The sequence below is a fragment of the Schistosoma mansoni genome, chromosome 2 (genome assembly GCF_000237925.1).
Source record: "Schistosoma mansoni strain Puerto Rico chromosome 2, complete genome".
NCBI lineage: Eukaryota > Metazoa > Platyhelminthes > Trematoda > Strigeidida > Schistosomatidae > Schistosoma > Schistosoma mansoni.
In genome coordinates, this window is record NC_031496.1 from 10,971,946 (window position 1) to 10,996,574 (window position 24,629).

The following is a 24,629-nucleotide window of genomic DNA, read 5'->3' on the forward strand; positions in this document are numbered from 1 at the left end:
CTCTTATTGCCTTTGAACATATGTTCCTTATGTATTTATATTGCCTGTATGCATCGTTATTGTCGGTTCGTTTATATTCGGCCCAACAGTGCCTTTTGCGGCTTAGCAAACGACGAGTGCGGTTCTTGATGATTGGAGGTTGTTTGTAGCTTTTTGGGACCATTTTAGGAACTGAATGCTCAGTAGCACATAAGATCGTGTGCAGTAAAAAATCCCAATGAGCATCCACTTCAAGTTGAGGGTGAACATCCCAATCCACCTGTTGCAGATAGTCCTGTAAAGCTAACACATTCAACCGTTTGAAGTTCCAGCGCTTGTTGCTAGTAGGATATCTTAGCTCCGTTTTGCTGACAAAGCTGAATGATAAGACGGCGTGATCACTTTTCCCCAGGGGAGCCAGGATTGAGAGGTGGTCAACTAGGAATTCTTCATTTGTGAATACCCAGTCTAAGCGCGACGGCGTCTGACTGTTTCTCCAACGAGTTGCCGACTTCACGTTTTCGAATAATCCCAGGTCACCGATGAGGTTGAAGAACAGAGCTTCAGTAGAGTTGTCACCTCCAATGTATGTATGTTCCACGAAGTTGATTCTAGGAAGATTGAAGTCCTCTAGAATCAGGATTTGAGAGAATCCGAGACGCGTAGAGCGAGTTAATCCTTCCAGCAGACGTTTGTCATACTCGATGTCGGCAGTAGGCTTCCTGTAGATGACCCCAACTAGACACCTCAAGGTGGTAGACAATCTTACTGAGCACCATACTGACTCATCAAGATTGTGAAACTCTTGGTTGTGAAGTTGGTGCGCATCCAGGCATGACCGTATGTATAGTGCTACCCCACCCCCCATTCCTGTTTTTCTGTCGTTGCGAAATAAAGACATTCCGGTTATTGCTAGCTCCTGATCCATAAACTGAGACGTTACCCAAGTTTCGGATATTCCCATCAGATGGACATCATTAGCGTTGCTAAGTTCACGTAGCTCATCCATTTTGTTTGGCAAGCTCGCGGCGTTCGTGTATAGGCAGTTTATGCTTTCAATTTGGAACGCGTGAGCTTCTTCCTGTTTGTCTATATTAGCCGTGCGTGAGTGGACAGGTAGCCTACTTATACGATGTTTACCGAGTTGGTAGTCCCTGTCCTTTACACGTTTTTTTTATGATCAAGACAGTCCACGAGTGGAATTGTCAGCTCCAGCTTTCCCTTGTGCTTGATCCTGCTGTCGTGGGGCCTATCCGGATGCATATGGATGCCAGTTGGCAACCGACGTCTATTGGCACGAAATGCTTCCAGAGTTGCAGCCGCCATGTGGGAGGAGGGGAAGGTTATCTTCAACAGCCGGGGCCTAGAGTCTCCGTCTCTCTTGGCTAGTCGCATTACCTGTTGGGTCAATATGTTCTTGAGTTTTAAGGAATGCTTAATGAATTTCCATTCCCGAATATCAGATTTTGCTTGAGTTGGGTCCATATTTTCCGGTACACCTTGCACAATGATATTTCGTCCACGGAAAAACGCCTCACGAGATTCCTTAGGGATGTTCCGGATGAGATTTCGTTCAGAATACGGTATGTCGGGCAGTATTCTTACTTTCCCATCGGACTTCAGTAAGTGACTGGCTAGCAGGACGTCCTCTACGTCGGAGGCATTCTTAAGTGTAACACGAAGCAGCCTCGGGTGGTTTAGGTGGTTAGAGTCCTTCCCCCGAGTGAGCCGTGTGACGGTCAAAGGCTCTATTCTAGGGAGTTCAAGCCTCTTGTTTAATTCTCCCCAGAGCATCCTATCGTTTTTGTCCTGCAAACTGAGAGGAAGGTTGGGGTTGTCAATAAGGTTCATGATTATGACAGAGTCGTCACGAACCGTAATTGATTTCCCAGGTTTTCCCGGGCGTCTAGGTTTGGTATCCTGTTGTTTGGATGTCGAGGCGCGCTTTCGATTCCTGGGCTCAGTGATGACGAGGCGGGTTAATTCTTACTACATATTTTTCTGTGAAGTGTCAGTTTCGTCTCAAAATCATCAAATGTCGGTCTTGATATTACTTGTTCGAGTAAGGAGTTCTAGTCGACTACCTCTTGATGTCTGGAGGAATTCCAGACTGAGTTTATTCTATCGCGGTTTCCAGAGATAAATAGTTCTAGTATGAGGGAAGAAATAGGAACAAAACGATGTCAAATGTAGATGAATTCAACGTCTTCAAGTCAATATACGTCTATCACAGTCCGAAATTACGGTCGTTTTTCGTTTATTTAGTTACTGAATCGTGAATATTTTATTATAATTTCCGTCACAGAAGAGATACCACAGGTATTCGGAGTGTGACAACGCTTTTTCACGTAATGCCTTTATAATCGGAGTATACCAAACCACTTAAAATAGAAGTCAGAAATGAAGGGGTTCGATGATATATTTGGAAAGCTATCGATATGTCGAGAAGCGCTTGGTCTAAACTGGCTAGTGGTTGCGAGGGATATGCAGCCCAGCGTATTTGCTCGCGATCTGGTGCGGGTGCGTAACCGGACGTCTTCAGCAAGGCTGTGTTCAGTAAAACTAATGAGGTCGGTGACTCACAGAACTATTTATTTTGTGGGATTACCGCTACAGCGCACTCCCTTACACTAATGAAGTAGTCATTATTGTAAGACGTATCTAGCCAAATGTTTAAACCCTATGAGCTTGTCGTTGGCAAAAACTCTTCTGGTAGCTTTTCATTTTCATTATTTGCCTCAGGAATGTGTTGTACATCTGAAGTGAACTGTGAAGTTTAGTCCAGTGGTTGGGACTCTCGAGGGGTGTTCTTGTATGGAGATGAGCTAGGAGAGAAGGTGAGAGATTTATGGTCTGGAAACAGAGGGAATCGTCGGTCTTCTATAGAGTGTTGATAGTGCGATACACCATGATACATGACTGGGAGATCCCTACCAAAAGCGCTATATCTCAATTCCCTGGCTATCAACCGTCTAGAAAATAATGCCAAAGGTTGTCAGGTGGGGTTAACTCATTGTTGTAAGACTCCTCCGATTCCCGAGCCAGATGCGTACCCTGTGATACTAATGAGTGCTTCGGCATCCTGGCATGCGAGTACAGTTTGCTTTTTCGATAAGTTCCTCAGCTGTGAAGAATGTTATTTTTCGTGATATCGTTCAAATTGATGGACTTCGCATTCCCATGAAGTTGGTCGGTTAAAAGTATCATAAGAGACGCGCGATTTGGTATGAACCGTCTATAGGAACTTCCTAGGTCGTTAAACGCTCGTAGTTGCTCGATTGTGGTCGGCTCTGGTAATCAAGGATGGCCGCCACTTTGCTTTAGGGGTCGAATGCCTTGAGCACCAATAGTATGTCCGAGAAAATCTAAAGAGTCAGAGCTGACTTGTTATTTCTGAATGTTTATAGTAATGCCATGTTCTCGCATTCATTCGGAGACAGGGTCCAGATGCTGGAGATGGGATTCTCTGTTCGGAATCACAATCAGGCAGTCATCTTCATATGCATGTACGAGGTTGGGACCTCGGAAAGCGTCATCAGTGAGTCTCTGGGAAAATTTGTGCAGCATTTTTAGGCCTAAAAACATGCGCAAAATTTCGTAGAAGCTGGAAAATGTAATGAGGTGTTAGGAATATCATCGGCAGCCACGGGAATTTGGTTGTATACTTTAACCAAGCCGATTTTCGAAAAAAACATTTGTACCTTTTTAAAGTAGCTGTCAAATCGTGAATGTGTGGCAACGGGTAACAGCTATGAATGGTTTATACCCCCAGTCACCGACGGTCACTAGTTAGACGTCAGTCGTTGCTGGATTGTTTAGGTACCATATGCAGAGGAAATGCCTGTGAGCTGTTTGGTTGCTGGACAACCCCAAAGTTCATCACATGCTCGAATTCGGTCCTGGCCAGGCTTAGCTTTCCGGGAGCTAGTCGGCACGCTATCAAAAATACAGGTAATCTTGTAGTCGTGATGATGTGTCACATTGCTCGTCACATACTGTAAAATTGATCGTGTTTGGTACTGTTCTAGGTACTGTGAACGAAAACTTAGTTAGGATAATCAGTTTATTAACTAACGCAAAATTACATAGTTCCTTGATAAAATGTGAAAACCATACATTAATTGCTTCTTTTGTGAATCTCCCACCACTTGTCCTATACATTCTTCATGAATCTTCCATTTCGCAATTCCTCTCTGTTCTACTTTCTGTCTTTTTCAGTTTAATCTTCTCGACCCTCTTTTGACAGGCCTTCCACTTTGGATCCGTGTTGCATGCTATTTATGTCTGTCGGTATAAGTAGATGCACCACAGAGGAACTTGTCGAGTATCCGGTGATACTATCGACCGATTATGTGCTTAACGGTAGCTGAGGATAACCTAAAACTAGAAAACGAAATTAAAATTAAAACGCAAGGTACAGCGAAGGGATCTCTTTTCAACGAATTTGTTATCAAGCTGTACAATCGTATATATATATATATATATATATGAAAATGTTTTGTTAAAGTACTAATTCCGTGAGGAAATGTTAACACTAATAACTAATAGTTCTGGTTTGAGCTCATGGATGGTAAGAGCTTCGGCTATTTTTAGGAGTTCAATACGAATAAATTTAGGTAGATTTGAATGAATCATATAAACAACCTTAAAATCAGACTGTGGATCCGTAGAATGATTACAGTCTATTAGGTGTCTAAGTATAGATTTCCTAACTGCTTTCTTTTCGGCCTTGTAGAACCATACTGGGATGTGTTCTCGTATCGGAGTTGAAAGCGAGCGCTGGCTACGGCCGATGTACCTTGCTCCACAAGAGCAGGTGAACTGGTAGATGCACACAGAGGCGACCAAACGCGTAAGCTTATCTTTTATGGATACAGAAAATAAGTTCTTACTAGTGAAGGTTATTCGCAGTTTAGCAGCATTAAATGTCCTTTTAATCCTTGTTGTTAAACGATTTTTAATTACGCCTGATGTTCGATCACCTTTAAATTCCAGGCTTATATAAAGGTTTTTCTTTGGGACGGAATAACTAGGTTTCCTGTCGAAGCCACTTCTATCCATATTCTTCTCTATGAACCGGTTCGGGCAGCCATTTTTCATCAAGGTTTTCTTGAGGAACACGAGTTCTTCGTTAATGCATTCCGTACTACATATCTGATGTACACGATAACATAATGAATGAATCACATTTCTCTTTCTACTTAACGGAACCCAGCTATAGAAGTTGGTTAGTTGGCCATTCCATGTTTGCTTTCTAAAGATGGATCTTTTTAAAGAACCATTACTTCTCACTAGACGTACATGGAGAAAAGGGATTGATTGGTCTCGTTCTCTTTCTAATGTGAAGTCTATGGAAGGGTGGCATGAATTAAAGGAGTGTAAGATATCCTCCAAATCAAAATTACCGTCACAAACGACAAATTTGTCGTCCACCTATATGACCTTTAATGACCTTTAATTGTTGTAACCAAAACATTTTGTTCATTTTAATCACCTTATTATATCCACTAAATCTATTGTTATTATTCGTATTACGTAATCTAGTATTATAATCTTGGTTATTAGTGTTAACATTTCCTCACGGAATTAGTACTTTAACAAAACATTTTCATATATATATACGATTGTACAGCTTGATTATAAATTCGTTGAAAAGAGATCCCTTCGCTGTACTTCGTGTTTTAATTTTAATGTTTAAATGGGAAAACGAAATTACACAAACAAGTAGTTTGGTATTGTCGTCTACTAACATCCGCTTACTCGCGTCTATGAGTAGATTATGGCGTTTGAACAGATCTATAACAATGATTGTCATAGAAAAATCTGCAACAAAAAAATTCAGTTGATGAGTTCACATAAATCCTCTTTGGGATAAACACGTCTGTTATCATATGTATCAATCGCTATTTCATTCGGTGCCTGTAAGCTAGAGACCAGTTCATGCAGACAGTCGTTGGCACTTGCAGAAAAAATGCTTACTTCTGGGCCAGTGTCGACTAGATAGCGTGTACAATTATGGTCTGCTTCGTCATTAGTACTACTATAATAATAGACCTAATCCTGAAATTGTAAATTTGTCATGACGTGACTACCTAGTCGATAAGGTCTTACGTGGAAGTCACATCAGTTCCTACGCTAAGTCATCCAGTAGTAATAACCACCAATATATGATGGAGAACACATTGAGGTTGGAGATAGAACAATACATTTAATGTGAATAGAAGTTATACAAGAATGACCACGTCTGTGAAGCTGAGCCATGCCTTCCAAATGAACGCATGAATATTGCTGCCTTCACCATTATTGACCTTCCCTTCGTGTTAAATTTTGGATATCCATTTCCCCAGTTATCTCGTGTTCAGCTTTGAGGATCGTGTGGTTAGGACCAATGCCATAACAGATATACCAATGGTCGATAAAAAAAATACCCAAAAGTATGATGACTATAGACGTATCCAGTCAAATGTTTAAACCCTACGAGTTTGTCGTTGGCAAACACTCTTCTGGTAGCTTGTCATTTTCATCAGCATCTGGTCGTCTTTCCCTAATATAAGGGAACATGTGGTGCAAGGTAACAATGAAAGGAAATTCACAATGACAATTTTTGCTCAACGTACTCTTCGTCGGCTTTCCATCTTTTCCAGCCGTTCTAGAGAAGGAAAAAAGAAATTGCAAGTGCATGTTGAAATACACTCGTGTGTAACGACACAAAACATGAGACACATTGTAAGCCGGTATACATGCATATTGATAACATGCAATAGCGTAAAAACAGCTTTTGCACAATAATACTTTGATAAAGGATGTACACATTTATGAGTATACTAGAAAAGTTGTAGAAGATTCACAGAACTACTTGTTCTGTGAATTAATTTACCGCTACATATAATGGCTTCTGAATACGGAATGTATCTTTCGAAACCGTGAATGAAGATAATAAGTGAACATTAGAATCACATAACTTGATAAATCCGAACCATATGGTTTATTATCACTAGTGATAGAATATTAGTAGTAGTTTTACAAACTGACTTGATTTGTCAGATTTTAACACACTTGAACATTTAGCAAGAAGAAATGCATACAAATTACTTGAATGAAGTTTACCAACATTCACCAAACTTGTGCTCAACTTTTTTACTGCTTTGTAATTCTTCAGTGAGTCGTTTCACATACGTTCACGAAACGGGAATTGCCGTCGACTAAACGCCAATACGTATGGCCTAGAGTATGAATCGCATTAGAACAAACGATTGATGTGATGAAGTTCTTCATGTTTTGGAAGTCAGTTTCGTGCACTACCTCGTGATTGATACATGCACTTTGAACATTTAAGAACGAGCATTTCGGCATTTGTGAGCTCTTGTTCCAGATTTGGTACGTTAATTCCTGCAATTAGTAGAGTGAAATAGGATTATTCGGAAATGCTGAATCCTTCAGCAAGCTGTAAACACCATTTTTGATGAGTGTAAGTAGATGAGTCACAATTCCATCATGTTCAACACCTTTCCTCGTCATATTCCGAACTTCAAACCTTTCCATTTACTCTCCGAATGCATCAGAATTTGGATGTACATCCAGTTGTTCAATCATATGATCCATCGCGAAGCCAACATGATAATTAGCCGTATTCTAATTGATGTGCTCACTGAGAACTCATAGACTAGTCCAATTTAGGATAAACAGAACTTGATGAACACAACCGAAGTAATCTCAGACCCCTAAGAGGGTGGCTTATTGGATATATTGGAACTGAGTATATTGAAATAGTATAAAAAACATAAAAACCATAATTGTATGCAGGCATCATTGTTCTGTTGTCAGGACCAGCAAAAAATAGTCAGCCTCCTGTCCCTCCTAGACTAAAACCGAAACTGAACTCAGACAAAGGCAATCACCTCTGAGTATATATTTGCTATACGTTGAGCTCTTTCATTTGCATTACAGAAAAAAAGAACAAGATTTTTACAATACAAAAAAATGATTCAATGTATGTGTAGGACGAGACAAGCATACGTTTAGTTATTTCTAGGCGAGGGAGATTGAACTAGTTTCTGTACTTTCTAGCGGTTGTTTCGAACTGCAGGCAACTATTAAGTAATGGATGAAAACGAAAAGAAAGCGAGAGAACTAATTGCTGAGGCACAAAAAAAGAATAAAAAGGGGTTCTTTTCTTTCGGTTTAGGGTAAGTCTTATTAGAATCTTCATCCTGGGCCGTGAAATAGTAGCTTCGAAGACCTGGGTTTCCTAGTTATGGTAGTCTGTTAATTGATCACTTTGTTTTTATTGTCCCTAAAGCATCATACACTCTCTTAGCCGGTGAATATTAATTTTTAGTATCAAAGCCACCATTAAATAGGTCTACATCTTATACTATTCATTAGGTCCACGGGTAGTAATATTAGCCCTCACACCTAAAGTATAGGTAATATCAACGTACCTGGTGAATACGTCAAGTTGCTTCAGCATGAGTGTCTTCCAACTCCTGATATTCGGAAGGATTTATTACTAATCATAGCTGTCTCGCATTAATGTACATCAGCAGGATCTCGGGGTGTAAATAACTTCTAATAGTTAAAAATACTTTTATCCCATCAGGTACGTCCTTCATATTAGAAAATTCGTCTCATGCAGTTCAAAATCGTTGATGACAGAGGTGCATTTAGTAAATTCGCAAGAAAGCGGGGACCTAAATTATTTTAGATGCTAAATTCAAATCTGCTTAGTAATTTCAACTCACATACACCCATAATGAATAGGCAATAATTGTCTTGCGTCGTAAAGTTTTTTTTCAAATACCCTCCGTCCTTGTAGTGATTGCGGGTGGTGCTATAAAAATATGACCTTTTACAACAGTAGTAGATAAAAAGATATCACTTGGTTAATTCCCTCTCTGTTCTAATGTTGTGTTAAGATTCTGATCAATGCTGATGCATGTCAGCCTCTGCATAGTTTATTTTTGGCCAAGTCCCATAGTCCTGTAAAATATCTCCAACTTATTCCAAACTAGTAGTCGATTATCGAAGTGGCTAACTAATAACATCTTGTATAAACTTTCAACCACTGTTAATACTTTCCCGTATAAACTAAAATCCTGTTATATTCTGTTCCTTCACTGCATATCAGATTAATAGTCTAACATTGCTCATCAATAGTGTCATATAAAATCTTCCCAATAGTTATATGATATTGTCAAAAAGACCAAATCAAGATACAGCATTGACTTTGAAGCTATTGACTAATAATCTAGGTAATATTCAGAGTCTAATATTTTCTGGTTTGATTTAGCCAGTTCATCATAATTTGTAGTCTGAGACCCTAAGTAAGTCCGAAATCAGTCTCAGTTTCAGTCATGCAGTAAAATCATTCTTTATATTTTCTTAAGTGTAGTATGGTTTCACAGTCTTTATTTCCTTCGAACATTTTTCGGGTTCCCGAAGCTGTTGATATTTTTAACTTATTTTCGAACTTCATCTTACTAATTTGCACCTTGCTGATGTTAAGTATGGTGTGTGGGATCGCTATATACTGACCGCATGCTCTATTTTTTCTTGTAAACGTTGCTGTATCGGTTTGTATATATCAGGTGATCATTCTCAAAATTATCGTTATGTTGGTAATGTCGAAGATAGAAATAATCTCGTCTACAGTTCTGAAGGCTGGGTGGCTAAGTAGTAGCTTAGAGCACAAACTTGTACGTATTGTTCATATTCTTCAACGTATTTTGTTATTAGGTTGCGATTTAGTAGAATCGGTTAGTATACTATTTCCGAATTACAGATGGAGCTCCATCTATAATTGTAGTAAATTAGCACGTGTTACGTTTCAAAACTTTTATCCGTTTAGTGGTTTATAATTTATTATTTACATTTTTACGGTATTGCATCTTCTTAGTTGATGGATACTTATGTCTGTTATATTTCATTTTTTCGTGTGTCGTTACATATTTTTTTCCACTTTCCATTTTAGTTCGGACAAGACAGATGAAGCAATATCTTTGTATGAAAAAGCGGGAAATTGTTTTAAGATGGCACATAATTGGACTGGTAAGGACTGGTTCAACAGACTCTATTTGATACATTTAGAGGCCGGTAATGCATTTCTAGAGGCTGCTAACCTAAGTTTGAGCCAAAAGTCAAAGCATGATGCAGCTACGCATTATGTAAACGCATCGCTAGTTCTTAAGAAGGATGATCCAAAAAAGTCGATTCAGTGTCTCACAAAGGCGATCGAAATATATACTGGTTAGTGGATCATTTTGTGCCTGATTTGTCGTTCATACACATACTACATTTTCTTTACTAATACTACTCGACAAAGTTATACTTTTTGAAATTAATTGCTTTAGATTGTGTTCTATCAGTAGTTAATTTAACGTACTATTCGTAGGCTGGTTAGCATGTCCGGTTGGGCTTTTGTTCCATCTTCCATCTAAACACTACCTTTTCCAGTCTATGTGTTTCGATTATCGTGTGTTTTTCAATAATCTTTCTAATGGCATCGTATAGGAAAGCATATGAGTGTAGCGAGTACAGTAGGGGTATGTGACTCGGTTTTTAGTCACTATACCTCAGGTTCTGACTCCGTTGTACCTTCAGTTTCTTCAACCAGGTGATATCACTTGCTCTTCTCTCTCTCTCTCTCTCTCTCTATATATATATATATATATATATATATAAACTAAGGTACTTGTTATTCGGGTTAGCTCTCTAATCTACTACTATAAACCTATCTGTCAGACGATTAAACTGCTGTTGTACATAAATTGCGGGTGATTGTGGATAGTTTTTATTGTCAAATTATTCAAAGATAAGTGAGTGTTGCCAGCAGTTTGAACATTGCAATTGGGTTTCCCTAGCCAAAATATTCCGTTCCTGACAAAGTTGTACAATAGTTGTGTAAATGTGGCGTAGGCTAATTAAAACACTTCTTTTTCTGTCAGCCGGCTACAGACTTGTGCTCAACTTCATCTACTTAGTTTTGATCATTCAGACAATATTTTTATCAACAAGAGTGACTTATAGTCTGTACGAGCCAGTTGAGTTCTACATTTTTTGTTATTTTTTATACGAACATGCATTGACCTAACAATACATTGATATTATTTCTTCTAATTCAGTCTATTTCAGCTGACAGGTATCTATTTAGTATACACAATTAAAAAATTTCATAGATTTTAATAAATCAATGATCTGGTTTAATTCTATCTATATACCTACTAGTTTCGACATTATTGATTACTGCCATAAATCTACCAGTATTAAATTATTGTCAGATTTACTTGTAAACATATTCTCGTACTTTAATGAAATTTTCGGTTGTGAAGTTGAAATTATAGACAAAGCAATATCGAAATTTCTTACAAATTTTGTGACAAGTGTAGTAAGGAAATCATATAAGTTAGCCTTGCTACTGGTTATTAACTCCTCGTTATTTTTATATGATTTAACTAAGCGAAATAAGGCTTCGTAATGCTAAAGTCAATAAATGTCAATCATTTACTCAGAGTTCTCTCTATAAATAGTGGACTTCATATGTCACACTAAATTACCTGTAGTCGAAAAGTCTTACATTTCCTGCACTGAAATAATTTGTTTCCATAGTTAGACTTCGTGCAAAAATGAAAGTCATATTTTTGACTGAAGTGCTTAGCATGATCATTACATTAAAAGTGTTCATCACTATTGATACTTTTCACATGTCCATCCAGATTCCATGAGTGTTAAGACATTTTCCTACTAATAATAGGAATTTTCATTTTTTAGATATTCAAATTGTGTAAAGCAAGACATAAATAAACTTGCAATGAAATCAGCTAAATGGATATATTTTTTCCGAAATATTCTTACTCTCGACTGAACACTTATTACTATACTATTCCGTATTTTTGTATTGTTGTGACTGAATGACTTCATGAATACAGTTTTATACAGATAGGCTTGCAACCATGCAATAAACTGCTTAGATTTAAGTTGGAATGTGTACCTACATCACAGGAAGAAAGGAACCAATACAAATAGGAAACTGTCAGTATAGAGAGGAACGTTTCAAATCAGAAAGAAGAAAGCAGATTATGGATTTTAAACTGTTCATGGTTCCAAAGATAAAAGGTATGGATACGTTTAACTTAATCTTATTTCAACCGCTATTGAATGTTAAATAAAAAGGTAATTCAGTGTGACAAGTTTATAATCCAGGTGTCTCAGTCAGTCTTTATCGACATCTTTATCGATTAACTTGAGATCTAGTCTCATCAGTTTTTTCGCATATATCGCAGGTTATACTGTATTTTGTTATCAGCTATATCAAGCGGTCATTCGTTAATAGCTGTAAATATTCTATATTAGTAAAAGTCTTAACAGGTTGAATAATTTGTTTTGTTCCATAAATACCTGTAAGGTACTTGTGGAGAACTATTTTGTTTTTTATTTCCTCATCTGTTTCACTGGAGTCGCACGCTTGTACCCGCAGCTTCTCAGCATGTTATAAATCAATTTATCCAATAACGTTTCTTCCAGATTGGGTCGTTTTTCGGTTATTACTTACACTGCGCTATATACTACTAAGTTTTATCGATTAATCTTTCTTTTTTTACATTTAGAGATGGGTCGGTTTACTATAGCTGCAAAACACCACATGACTATAGCTGAAATTTATGAAAAGGACTTAGTAGATATCGAACAGGCGATTCGTCACTACGAACAGGCAGCTGATTATTACAAGGGTGAAGAATCTAACAGTTCAGCGATGAAATGTCAGCTTGCCGTGGCTCAACTCGCCTGTCAGTTGGGACAATGCGATAAGGCTGCTAACTTGTTTGAAGAGGTATAATTGTCTGAGTTGCTGTTATTTATATCTTGGTATCGAGACTTGGTTTGATAATTTTTGTCATTATGTTGATAATTACTATTGATATAAGGACTGTAGTCACCACTATCGTCCTTATGGTTACTGCTGGAACTATACTATTATTAATGCTCTTATTTTCATCTAAAATTAAATTAAGTATAACAAAAGGTGTAAAATGTATGCTCAGCCCTAAAATTTACAAAAACTTTCAGAGGAATAGTTGTTTTATGAATCTTGTGCTTTCCAGTAAGGTAGGTCTACGGCCTCTGATGGACGTGTGTTCTTTATGGATCTTGAATCTGTCATGTTTAATATGACAATCGGTCGTGTTATGACAAAAGCCATTGGGTGGTTAAAAACAATGAGGACGTTTCGGTAAAGAAAATTTTTTCAGATATTTTTTTGAAGTTAACGGTCGTGTTTGTAGGTAATTTCTACATACACTGGTCTATAACAAAATGAAGGAGTGTTAAATGTGAAAAAAATTATCAAAGATAGTCATACGTTTCCAAGTATTGAGTGTGAAAGACCACAGAAAAGAAGTGTCACATCATTTAATAAAGCAATCAAAATATTTCAGGTATTGTATATGAAAGTCACTTAATAGAAGGATGTCATTTCAAAATAATTAAAGTTACCAGAGGTTCCTGAGTATTGGACGAAATGGGTGTTGCATCATTTAGCGACTTGGTCAAAAATTACCAAAGCGTTATGTAATCGTTTCAGAGTTAATAAGAGATAATAATTTACGCAGCAAATTCAGAAGACAACTGTCAACTTTACCAAGGTGAAAAATAAGGTAATTATTAGCACTTACGGTTTGTAAGATTAGGAGGGAGGAATATATGATGGAACATGACTTTCGCAAACAGAGGTTGGGTTTGAAATAGAGAATTGTTATAACTTCACCTGTGCACAAATTCCTCACCCAAACTTTCGAACCTGTGCTTTAGACTTTGTAGTTGGTTCTAAACAATGATTTCCGTGGTTGTATTTGACCAAGGGTGACTATATATTCAAGGTTTGAGCTGTTGATTGGTCTGCATTCTGTTCAAGTAACCCACTGATTTGTGCCCGACCGTTGCTGCTACCTTGACGTGGTGGTCGGGCTTGCCTATCGTGATGAAGCAATCGAGCTATGCTGGCTGGAACAATCGTTCCTCGAGGTCCTACCATGCCAGACAGGTCGGTTGAAGAGCGGTAAGACTAAAAGCAGCAATCCCAAGGTCCGAAGGCGAAGTCGTACTGCCGACTATACAGAGGTGTGACGGCAGTAAGGTGTTTCCTTCAGACAACCAGCATGACAGCGATGCTGCCTTCTCACAAGGAGGGGTGGGGTTAGAAAAGGTCGACCCTAAAAATGCACACCTCGCCTTATCCCATGGATTTCCGTCTCCGGCGGTAAGGTCCTTTGAAGAACGGAGCTAACACAAAAACTACTCACTAAAAAGTTGTGTGTGACCGACCTCAAGCAGTTGTCCCTTGGGCACTGCGGTCACGCTCCCAGGTCGTTCAGACCAACACTAATCCAACTTCTTTTTCAGGTCCCTCAAGAAATACCCTTCCACGGTGTGGGCAGCCGGAAAGTGATAAATGCCCTCATACCCGTAACAACACACGAGACCAAGTTGGTCACTTTCAAATCCTTCCTACACCTCCTAACAACTCTCTTATCTCCACGACTAACCCTTCCTACGTCCTTTTATCACCTCGCACCGCTAGGGCAAACGATTCGTGTACACCGAACGTTATTCCTGGTCTCCTGAAACCACGCTCTAAACTACATGTAGGAACTTTTAATGTCCGAACATTGTGCCAAATAGGACAACAGGCTTCCTTAGCTAGGACCCTAGAATCTTACACCATCGATGTATGCTGCGTCTCCGAAACGCGCATACAAGATCCGAGTAGTGTCATTCATTTGACCTCACCTAATCAAAATAAAGAACCATCTCGATACACGCTTCGTGTATCTGGAAGCCCTGATGCTGCTTCCCGTGGCCTCGCTGGAGTAGGTATAGCATTAAGTCGTAGGGCAGAACTAGCTCTTTTAGACTGGATCCCAGTAGACAGTCGTCTATGCGCTGTCCGACTAAACGGATCAGTAAGGACTCGGAAAGATAGGGAAACTCGTCGTTGCCTCTTCGTCATCTCTGCCTACTCTCCCACTGACTGTAGCTCAGACGATATAAAAGATGAGTTTTACAGGAAACTTTCTGACCTTCTCCGAAAAGCTAGGCGTTCTGATGTAGTAATAGTGGCTGGTGACTTTAATGCTCGAGTAGGTAAACTAAGTGAAAGGGAAAGACACCTGGGAGGATCTTATGGTGTCATGGCTAAAAGAACAGATAATGGCGACCGTCTGTTGCAGCTGTGCTCAGATAACCGCCTATTTCTTGCAAATACTAACTTTAAGCATAAGAAAAAACATCTTTTGACATGGCGACCCCCGAATTCGTCCCAACGTTGGACCCAATTAGATCACATCGCTATCAGCCACCGATGGAGGGGCTCGATAGAAGACTGTCGCTCATTCTGGGGCACATGTTTAGACTCAGATCATGCTCTAGTGCGAGCACGTATCTGTCTGCGACTTACTAGACGTAGGAAAGACACTGCAGGGAAGCCTCTAAGGGTTCTACTTAATGATAACCAAGCTAAGAATATATTTCAGGAACAACTGGAAAAACAGTTAGACAGACATGTAAGTTGTGTCCACCCCGAAGCAGCGTGGAATGACATCCGAAAAGCTGTGGAAACAGCTGTGATATCCGCTAGTAAGGTAAGCCATAAGGTCAGGGAGAAACAATGGATCTCGGCAGCATCTACCGCACTGATAGATGCTCGAAAACTCATCCCTCCTGGCTCTGAACATAACGAAGAGCAGAGTCAGCTTAAGCGAAGGCTAATAAGAAGCCTACGCAATGATCGTGAACAGTGGTGGGTAGCGAAAGCAAGAGAGATGGAAAAGGCAGTGGCAATAGGTAACAGCAGACAGCTGTTCAGACTTATTAAAGAAACCGGTATTAGGAACCCAACTATTAGCGAAACTATCTCAGACAAAGACGGGCATATCATTCATTCTCAATCCAGGAGATTGGATCGATGGGCAGAACACTTTAGGGATCAGTTCAACTGGCCTTCAGCCACACTTCAGTTACTCACGATCCCCAGTCGTCCTGAATGGCAAATTGAGGTAAGTCCTCCAACTCTCTACGAGGTTGAAAAAGCTATAGGAAATCTAAAGCGAGGGAGAGCCGCAGGCCCTGACAAGTTTACCCCTGAGATTTTTAAGGATGGTGGTCCAGTACTAGCAACGAGATTGACTGAGGTCTTAGGTAGAATCTGGGAACTGGACGTAATTCCATCTGACTGGTCCCAATCACTGATTGTGCCAGTCTATAAGAAAGGACAAAAGTCCTCCTGTGACAATCACAGAGGGATCAGTTTGACTAATATAGTGTCTAAAATATTAGCTTCAATAATACTAGGTCGCCTAACCAAAGCTCGTGAAGAGCAGACTAGAGAAAACCAGGCTGGTTTCCGACCTGGACGTGGTTGCATAGACCAGATATTCACTCCACGTCAGGTCCTAGAACATAGACATACATTCAGACGTCCCACAATAGTAGTATTTCTTGACCTTAAGGCGGCATCTGACTCCGTTGATCGTGAGGTTCTATGGCAGTGTTTGTCAGTGAAAGGAGTACCAAAGAAGTACATTAACCTCATAAAGGCTCTCTACTCGAACATAACTGGTCGAGTTAGAGCCTATGGCGAACTATCATCAGAATTGGTTACCTCAAGTTGTGTTCGTTAGGGCTGTCCACTCTCCCCATTCTTGTTTAACTTTGTCGTTGACATGCTTTTAGAGGTATCACTTTCATCATCTCAATCTCTTGGAGTTGAACTTTTACCAGGAGGCTTACTTGTTGACTTAGAATACGCCGACGACATAGTTTTATTCGGTGAAGACTCTGACAAAATGCAGAGTCTTCTGACCACTATAAGCAACAATGCAGGCATGTTCGGGATGCGATTCTCTCCCTCGAAGTGCAAAATGTTACTTCAGGATTGGGTTGCATCGACACCTGAACTAATGATAGGGAGTGAAGTAGTTGAGCGTGTTGACAGCTTCACTTATCTTGGGAGTCTCATCAGCCCTTGTGGTCTGGTGTGTGACGAAATCTCAGCACGGATACAGAAGGCTCGTCTAGCTTTTGCCAACTTGCGTCATTTATGGCGTAGGCGAGATATCCGTCTAGCAACAAAAGGACGGGTTTACTGTGCAGCAGTCCGTTCCGTCCTACTTTATGGAAGTGAAACATGGCCGATAAGAGTAGAGGATATTCGTAGGCTACTAGTGTTCGATCATAGGTGTCTTCGACGCATTACTCGTATATCCTGGGACCACCGGGTAAGTAATGCAGATGTTAGGAAATGGGTACTAGGTAAGGATGGCAAATCGATTGATGAAGTAGTGAAACTTCATCAGTTGAGATGGTTGGGACAGGTGTTACGTATGCCCAACCACCGACTGCCCCGACGTGCAATGTTTTATGGTGTAGGAGTACGTTGGGAGAAAGCTAGGGGCAGCCAGACCAAAACGTGGCACAAAACGATGAAGTTACTGACAATTGGACTGAGCCATGTTGATTGGTGTAGACTACCTGGTTGGGATCCGCGAGATGATAGCAATCGATGGTTAGAGACCTTGAATGACATGGCTCAAAATCGTTTGCAATGGCGAAGGTGTACCCACTCTTTGTGTTCTACCAAATTCTAATCTTCTGAATTCTTCATGTCCCCATCCTTTTTCCCTTTTCAAATTTATTTCACTGTATTATACTCCTTCAATAACATCTTCAAACCCTAATCTTTCACATAATGCTTATACTCTTACTACTTCTACCACTATGGGATTTGACTCGACAACTTCATCTCTGTGCTAATGTGGTATGGCAACTCGAACTGATGTACGTACGTACGTACGAAGTTCTACGTTGTAACTGACTGACTGACTGACTGATTTGTGCGAAAACATCCCTAGGCTACCATAGTTAGAAACAATTCTTGGACATGTAATTGTGAATCTTTTAATATGTTAATTTAGTTTATCATCCTTAGTCATCAATATCAGTCAACGAAGTTCAGTTCTATTGAGAAGCCGTTACCAGTCGAGTTCAACCGTGTTGGGTGTGAGGCAGCTACCCATCAAAGATAATGGTAGATTTTTGTGCAATATTGTGGATTGATTGAAGTTAGACATTAACACCGTTGGATCCTGGCTCAGTGGTCTAGGGGTTAATCGTTCACGCGCCAGACCTAAGGTCCTGGGTTCGATTCCCATGCCTAGGGCCGTGCATGCGCACTGCTTTGGAGACCCATAGAATGACGAAACAGTCGTCCAATGCTTCCAGGTTCTCAGTGGTAGTGTGACATTGATCGGTCCATGATAACGGTGAAAGTTCATTTTTGATTGGGTTCATCAATACTGTAAATCTAGGGAAATGTGCTTGTCGATTAATACTATATATAACGCTATCTATCATTTTATTAGCAACTGAAGTTGTCTATGATTCTTTGAATACACTGATATTGTTACTCACCTTTCTATAAAGTGTGATAAATTATAATTAGCGTTTACTCTTGCAGTCCATTTTCAGGTATGTGTGACATATAATTTTATTTTTATTTAGTATCATAGATCCATAGATAAATCAAGGTTAAACTAAAAATTACTTATTACGTTATTAATATTTCTCTCGTAATTTATAATTGACAACGTACTACCAAATATTCAAACCACGTATCTGATGATAGTTCCAATTAATTGTTGATTTCAAAAAGTTTAGTTTGAAGTTTTGTAACAATTTAAAGTGTGCCAGGTCTTCGTCTGCACCAAGTCTTTTTCATCAGATATCTGTTTACATCTATTTCTGTAAGTCTGTTCAAGGGAATATGCTTCTCAGTATTGGTCATATTGGCTGTAAGTCAGGTTCACACATTACTGTGATATACACTGTGGTCCTTTACAATTTACCATATTCCGATTAGTGGTGGAAATATTTTGAGAAAGAACGTAGTAAGCAGCATAGTATCCACGAATATTAGCTTTGATTTTGAAAATTCAACAATGTCAAACAATTTGTCGTGTACATGTGAAATTTCGTAGGTTGCGTTATAATTTTCACTTGTAAAGTGATTGTTTTTGCGTTCCATTAACTAATTGACTTAAATGCATAATGTTAAAAATTCTTAAATTGAAAAGAAACCTAAGTTGAATATCTCCTAGTTTTGAACAGTCGTTTAGCTCATGTATTAGATCGTAATGTAAACTAACTTCCGTACTATTAAATTATACTTTTTCATAAATTATCTCCCTTTTTATTTACATTAAATGGATTATTTACATGATGTTTTGCCTGTATTAATAGTTCATTCTTGTTTGCTGTAACACCTAATCGAAGTTTAGGCTCTGAAAGAAATCCGCAATATCCTATAATCTTTTAATAAGCCGCTTTTGTTCTCATTTATCACAAATGAACCTGTAAAACGTACTTTTTTATGGTCATGTCTGTAAAACTTAATCATCTATGACTAATAAATGTAATACATCATTCTGGAGTGCAAATTACAACTACTCAATTTTCACTAAAGTGTATCGACCATAGCTAAGTTAAGTAGGGAGTATAATTATTTAATGTTTATCTAATTCATAACTGTTCTACTATAGGATTTGTTCGTTCTTAATATCATAACTGAATAATGGTTAAATGCCCATTAAAAACCAGAGTATTAAACATCTTTTCCCATAATGCTTCACTTGTATCTAACTACTTCTAATTGGCGAATCGATTTTGCTAATTGTGATGGTAATTTAATGATTAATCCACTCAGGTTTCATTTAGTAGGTCGCAATTTTGAATATTGACTTACCTTCTCTCTTTTAGCATCCCGTCAATGTCACTGACATCAAAAAGACACTATAATAAAGTTGAGCAAGTAGATTTACACTTGTTAGAAGAGTTTTTCGATCATTATTATTATGGTTATTATTACTCAAGGTTGTGACTTTTCCACTTTCCTGGAAGCTCATTAGTCTTTGGACCAGCAAACATCACGTCTTCCTCTTTCAGTTTGTTCATGATTGAACATAATATCTTCAGTATCATACTTCTTACTAGTGATCATTAAGTTTCACTTGTCTCCTGCTCAATTTTCGAACTTCCTGGGGTAAATTATGCAAAAGGCCTTCCTTAATATTAAACATACCTAATGTTTATGCAATTTTACTTAACAGATTTTCATTAAGTATACTTTCCTTCAAGTAATCCAAACTTTTCTTAACTTTTAAGGTCAACATGGCCCATATTATATAATAGCTTTCATTCACGATTCTTCACAAGCACGTCCTTTTACCTCTAATTTTCACCAGTTTTATTAGAAGTTACTGTTTACTCAGTTCTCTCTTTGACAAGTTAAGGAACTAACTGTGTATAAAAAATTTAAGGAGATAAAAATAAAAGTCAAACCACTCTATATAAAATATACCAACCAGACTGACTGGCAGACAAATTTGTATTTTACTTTTATTATCCTTCCTTTTCACTCATATGTTGTCCCGCTTTGGTTTAGATGCCCGGACACTATATCAGCCTTCACACAAATCGAATGATGAAGTGTGGTGCATATATATTTGGTGCCCCCTTGTACCAGCGTTTATACGTTTAAATAATAATAACTAATGTGTTGTCAGTCATTTACACTTATTTTAGAACTACTTTCATTACCGTTTTTCATTGCAAACTGACTGATTTAACGCTTTCATTTAATAATCGCAACGTGTTTGATTTTATTTGAAATTCTAGTGAGATGCATTTCAATCGTGTCATGTGTTTTCTTGTTGACTATTTTTCTCTCAGGCTGGTAAAGCGTCAATGGAAAACAACTTGTTGAAATATGGTGCTAAAGGACATCTTTTCAAAGCTGCCATTTGTCATTTCTGTGTGGATTTAATCAATGGTCAGAAAGCGCTCAAAACCTATGAAGAATGTTATCCTATGTTTGCTGACTCCAGAGAGTGTGCTTTGATGAAGGTGAGTGTTATAATTGTATTTTTGCTATATAAACGACCCAGCTATTCCTATTGCTTAGTATTCTTATATGATGACACTCGACAAGACCCCAAAATCAGAACACTTTGAACAGGAATGAAATTATATTCAAAATAATAATAGTAAGTGAACAGCAATCAGCAATCACTGATTTGAATAACGTTCATATATTTATAGTATATACATAAGAAGCTTCTAGATTTTTCTCCAATAATATGCCCGGGCTGATTGGTTTAGAATTAGCCAATCAGCGCGCAGCAACACCATCATGCATAAAACATGCTTTAATCCAATCTATGTCCCACTAACAGTAAGCAATTAAGAATGCTTATATATACGTTTGTTATGTAACTGATTTGTGTAAGGAGTAAGTATAACTGCTAAAATTCGATTTGATTTCGAATAAATTGACTAGAGAGTACGTTGTTATTAATAGGAACAACACATTTGTAACACCAAAGTACAAAAACGGATCTTGAGTATTTCATTCGGGATGTTGCTTAAGTCGTTTTACCGGTGAATGGCTAATTTTTTAAAGTTAAAACAAGTTGAAATATTAAATGAAGCAAGTAGCATAAAGATAGAAATATCAACACGTTTAATCATGATAATCTCATTTCGATTCAGGAAAACTTGGTTGCTTGTAAATTACAAATTGTGTGTCGGCCCATTAGTAGCTTCTGGCAAATCTCTTTCTTTTTTTAAAGCAAACTACTAATTTTATCTCTTCAATTGTAGTTCAGTAATTTATTTTAAAGTGATTGACGCTTATTCAGAGTAATAAACCGTTTTCATTTTTCCAACAGAAATTATCAGAGGCTTTGGAACAAGAGAATGTAGAAGCTTTTACAACGGCTGTTCAAGAGTATGACAATATAACTCGACTTGAACCATGGATTACATCACTTCTCCTTAAGCTTAAGAAAACAATAAGTGAAGAAGAGGATATCACTTAATTTTTAAGACTTGACGTTATTTAGTTAAATAAATAAATAATTTAACACTAAATGTTATCATGTTGTGAACCATTCCAAATAACATTTAGTTGTTTCGTCTATTTTTTTGAGTTACCATTCATTTTTCTGAACTTATATATGTGCAATACACTATTTTCCTCCATCTTGCACTTACAATCAACCAAGACATTCCTGTGTATTAACTTACAGTTTCCTCTTGAGGTTAAGCTTTACAAACTACTACTACAACATAAAATTCATTCTATTATCATTTACACATTTCCGTATTTTCCTCTTTGTCTAATTGTGTTTGTAAAATAAGTTTATTTTGTTTTACAAGGTAAACTCTGCTATCTGTTGTTCATGTTTAACCTGGTAATTCCCACTATGAATAATCTTTAATTATTCTCCTATTGTTATTTCTGTATACTGCTTAACAAGCTATTTCAGTGATAACAATCACTTGGTTTCTTTTTCATATTTCATTTTATTAGTGCTATTGTGATACAAGTTTATTCTTCTGACAGTGGATTTAACTTACATAGTAATTGTATGATATCAGCGCTCACTTAACTATACTAAAAAAAACTATGACATATACATTTTATATTGGATTCTTAAATGTTTAATGTCACTTATATAGATGTTTGTTGTGATGGAAAAGGCAATAATTGATTTTGGCATTCATATGAATATAGATAATACTTGACCAGACTGGATAATACAACATTAAAAGACTAATATTTGAACGAAGAATATTCTTTTCGATAAATTCTCTTCAGGTTCTACAATTATATATCCAAATTAATAATCCGAAAAATTGGCCAGGTTAAAGGCAAAGTACATAGTTTAATGCATGTAAATTTAGGAATGTCAAATCAGATAGAATAAAATTGTTAATGTTGATATGACTCATATAGAATGTTAACACTTGAATCTGTATATACGTAAAGTGAAAATTTAAGATCTGTGATCAGAATATAAATATGGGTCAGATAGGGTGAGAGAGATATATGATAGTGCAATTACAATTCGATCAAGTGGAAGACTAAATGTGTGAAAAATTAGTGAGACGTAATAAGGAGGGATCAATGCGATGTGAATGAATCATGTATAGGGGGGATTAATAATGATATTTAACCAATAATAATAATAATAATACAAAGATTTATGAGTAAAGATAAGAGAGACAATTACATTTGACTACGAAAGGTCGTAAGTACATAGTCAAATTAGGTCATACAATAGCTAAGATGATTGTTCATTAATTGGCCTTGTGGTTGGCCAAGGGAGAAGTAGGGGTTGGAGATATTTCTTCTGTACACATAGCTCAGGTTTCTTCATTCTGATGGCTACTGCCTCCGCCGTTTGAAGGACTTTAAGCCTGACAAGCTTAGGCAAAAAATTACTGACCCTATAAATAATTGAAAAAGATTGGTTTATACTGGCACTATGACCAGTTTGTACTAAATGGGCCAAAATCGAGCTGTTTACTTTCCTCATCAGACCTTTGCTTAGCCACGCTGGGAGGTGTTCACGAGCACGAAAATGTAAATTCCTAGAACTTCGACCAATATAACTTGCTCCACAGGAGCAGTCGAACTGATAAATACAAAATGAAGTGGTCATTCTAGGAACTTCATCTTTAAGCCTCGGTGTCACCATTGAACGCGTAGAAAACACCAAACGTAGTTCACCTGCGTTGAAAGATTTTTGGATAGATCTGCGTAATCTCTGAGCAAGTATTTCGCCAGCGGCATCCCCCCTGAATTGTAGGCGCATGAACAAGGACTTTTTCTTGACCGTTTGGAATTCGCCTATTTTCACTTTAAAGATCATATATTTAATTATAAATTTTCTGGGATACCCGTTCTCCCTTAGAGCATCATGCAATGTGTTTAGCTCATTGTCAACTACATCCGCCGAACATATAGTGCGTATTCGATAGCTAAGGGTTTTGATTAGGTTTCGTTTGTACTGTAGAGGTACAAAGCTAAGGAAGTGTGTATACTGTCCAGTCCAAGTACTTTTTCTGTTCATGTTTCTTCTTAACGATCCATCAGATCTCTTAGTTAAGAGGACGTCTAAAAAGGCTAATCGGCCATCACTCTCTTCCTCCGATGTAAACTGGATGGCTGGATGCACTTCGTTAAACTGCCTAAGCACATCATGTTGTGAAATATTATCTTTACACAGGATGAATGTGTCATCCATATATCTGCAGTAAAATTTGAATTCTTGAATAATCTTTTTCAGATGACCGTTCTCTAATTTAGCTAGAAATATATCAACTAGTATAGGGCCCAGAGGTGAACCCATTGCCACACCATCTGTTTGTCTAAATATGTCACCAATTTTTCGGATTATTAATTTGGATATATAATTGTAGAACCTGAAGAGAATTTATCGAAAAGAATATTCTTCGTTCAAATATTAGTCTTTTAATATGATTGGGATTTTTAAACGATTAAAATATTGGTTCAGTAAATAGTCTTGACCATTATTTAACCTAAGGTCAATCTAATAAGCTCTCCATATAAAGCTCTTTACAAAATAGGTTTCCTATCAGGTAATTGATCCTGTTTAAAAAAGGCGAAAGTCAAAAGGTGCTGCTTACATTTTATTATTCATTGTCCCAAAAGACATAACAGATTTTGTTGAGATCATAAATAAATCTAAGTTACACAACCACTGAAAAACTTGGAGCACTGGACCGAACTTTCGTCC

General features: G+C 37.9%; 1 protein-coding gene across 1 annotated transcript; it reads left to right on the plus strand.

Annotated features, from left to right (window-relative positions):
* The first annotated feature begins 8,035 nt into the window (after window positions 1-8,035).
* Smp_060950 (putative soluble NSF attachment protein (SNAP)) lies at window positions 8,036-22,569 on the plus strand. Its single transcript, XM_018795658.1, has 6 exons — window positions 8,036-8,165; window positions 9,950-10,026; window positions 10,066-10,224; window positions 12,582-12,805; window positions 20,755-20,928; window positions 21,753-22,569. Exons 1-6 carry the CDS (start codon window positions 8,080-8,082, stop codon window positions 21,900-21,902), a joined length of 870 nt encoding a protein of 289 aa, XP_018649949.1. The 5' UTR covers window positions 8,036-8,079; the 3' UTR covers window positions 21,903-22,569.
* Window positions 22,570-24,629: the final 2,060 nt, after the last annotated feature.